Below are 2,144 nucleotides of genomic sequence, written 5' to 3' on the forward strand. Positions count from 1 at the left end.
TGGATTGAACCCAGGTAAGCTGAGTGCAAGGCAAACACCCTCCCTGCTGTGCTATCACTCCAGCCCCACCAGCAATTTATTATTTTTTGGGGGTCACACCCAGCGATGCTCAGGGGTTACTCCTAGCTCTGCACTCAGGAATTACTCCTGGTGGTGCTGGGGGACCATATGGGATGCCGGGGATCGAACCCAGGTCAGCCGTGTGCAAGGCAAACACCCTACCCGCTGTGCTATTGCTCTGGCCCCATTAGCAATTTATTTTCAAGGAGACAGCAAGTGTGGTTTTGGAAGGGGCTGGTCCTGGGTTCCTGTCACCACCGAGCGGGGGTCTGGTGGACGTGGGGGGGAGCGTCTAGATGATCCCATACTGTGCCAGCTCGTGCAGCTCCAGGTGGTTGAAGGCCTCCCAGGGGCAGATGACCGTGATGTCTGGAGAAGAGGCCGCAGCTCAGGAAGACGGAGGGTGCCGCAGACCCCGGGGAGGAGCAGCCAGGCCCCTGACGCCCCCCACCTCACAGGAGTCCATTCTGGGCTAGACGAGGAACCCAGAAGGGCAAGCCCCAATATGCCCAGGTCCCCGAGGGCAGATAGAGCCAGACCCCTGCACAGGGAGCGCGAGGGACCCCAGCAGCCATACCTGTCCCCAGGCCTTCCATTCCAGGGATGTCGTCCCCAAACCTGCAAGCAGACAGAGTGCTGGTGCGCAGGACCCAGTGTGTCCGTGTCCGTGTGTGTGTGTATGTGTGTGTGTGTGTATGAGTGTGCCCTTGTGTGGGGCTTCAGGTACGTCCCAGACCCATGAAACAACAGGAGAGGGAGGTGGGGCGCCCCATTGTCCCGTGCTGCTGGGGCGTGCCCCCCGTTAGCCCCCTTGCCCTCCGCCCACGTTCTCCCCCTTCAGCCCTTCCTCCAGCTGTGCTCACCCCTGGACTCCTTTCTTGGGAGGCTTGCTCTTGAACTGCCTGGTCTGCCGCTGCTTGAACTTGGGAGGTCCTTTCCTGGGGGTGACGGGCCCCCCAACCACCCGGGTGGCCGACCGGATCTCAGCCTTGGCTGGCTCCATGTTCACCACGGTGCTGGGGGCTGCAGCACCAGGCAGGGCCGTTAACCCATACTTCCCCAGCTGTCAGTTCACCCCCCCCCCCCACAGCAGCGGAACCCCCAGCTCAGGAGAGGCCCCCTCAGCCTCTGCAGCCGTGACCTTGGCCGAGGCAGCAATCCTAAACCCCAGGGCCCCAGGGGAGACTAATCCCCGGGCTGCTTGGCTGCGCAGCCCCCGAGCCCCACCCTGCATGCCCCATACATGCCCGCAGCCTCTCGGGGACAGTACTGCCCACACAGCAGGGACAGGACTGACCTGTGGGGGACACTGTCCTCTGGGTCTCTATCGGGCAGCAGGCCTGGTGGTGTGGCTCTGCCCCTCCCTAATACCCTCACCCCCACCCCAAGGGGCCCAACACCACATGGTCCACTTGGTCACCACTGGGCCAGAGAGGCAGGAACTCCCCAGATAGGTTTTGGGGTGCCAAGATGCCGGCCCATGGGCAGGGCCCCCCACCTTGGGCCAGCAGTCATGTGGTGGACACTTACCAGCTCACCTGGGCGGGGCGGGTATCACTGGGCACCAGCGTGGTTCTCCCTGGGGCATCTGAAATTTATCCCAAGCGGGTAAGCGGCTTATGTGCAGTCATCTGCAGGCAGGCCCAGGGCAGGGTGGGGGTAGGGGTGAGACACGCCCACAGTAAGGCAGACTCACCCATAAGGAGGCAACTGCACACAAGAAGAGGCACCACATGCACACTGCAGACATGCCTCTTCCCATGTGTGCCACAGGCACGTATATATCCACAAACATCTGCCCACACATACATACATGCTGCAGGCACACTCACGTATTCCCACATATCCGTATTATAGGCACACACAACCACCTAACAGTACATGCACACTAAAACACGCCTGCCCGCACATACGCATATGCTGGCACAGGTACATGTATGTTCACATACACACACCTGCAGCCTGTACATACATGCTACACACAAACATATACACCCACGTACATATGTGCACCAACATATAACACATCACAGATGCAGACACACCAACGTACACACACACTGCAGGCACACATAGCCACATCT

General features: G+C 60.2%; 1 protein-coding gene across 1 annotated transcript; it reads right to left on the reverse strand.

Moving 5' to 3' along the window:
* Window positions 1–337: 337 nt before the first annotated feature.
* Window positions 338–1,768, reverse strand: PDE6G (phosphodiesterase 6G). The gene is made up of 4 exons (XM_056115806.1): window positions 1,599–1,768; window positions 924–1,083; window positions 638–678; window positions 338–429 (listed from the first exon to the last, which is right to left on the reverse strand). The coding sequence occupies exons 2-4, from the start codon at window positions 1,061–1,063 to the stop codon at window positions 353–355; spliced, it is 258 nt and encodes an 85-aa protein (XP_055971781.1). The 5' UTR covers window positions 1,064–1,083; window positions 1,599–1,768; the 3' UTR covers window positions 338–352.
* Window positions 1,769–2,144: the final 376 nt, after the last annotated feature.

This window comes from Sorex fumeus, unplaced genomic scaffold (genome assembly GCF_029834395.1).
Source record: "Sorex fumeus unplaced genomic scaffold, SorFum_2.1 ptg000029l, whole genome shotgun sequence".
NCBI classification, from domain to species: Eukaryota; Metazoa; Chordata; class Mammalia; order Eulipotyphla; family Soricidae; genus Sorex; species Sorex fumeus.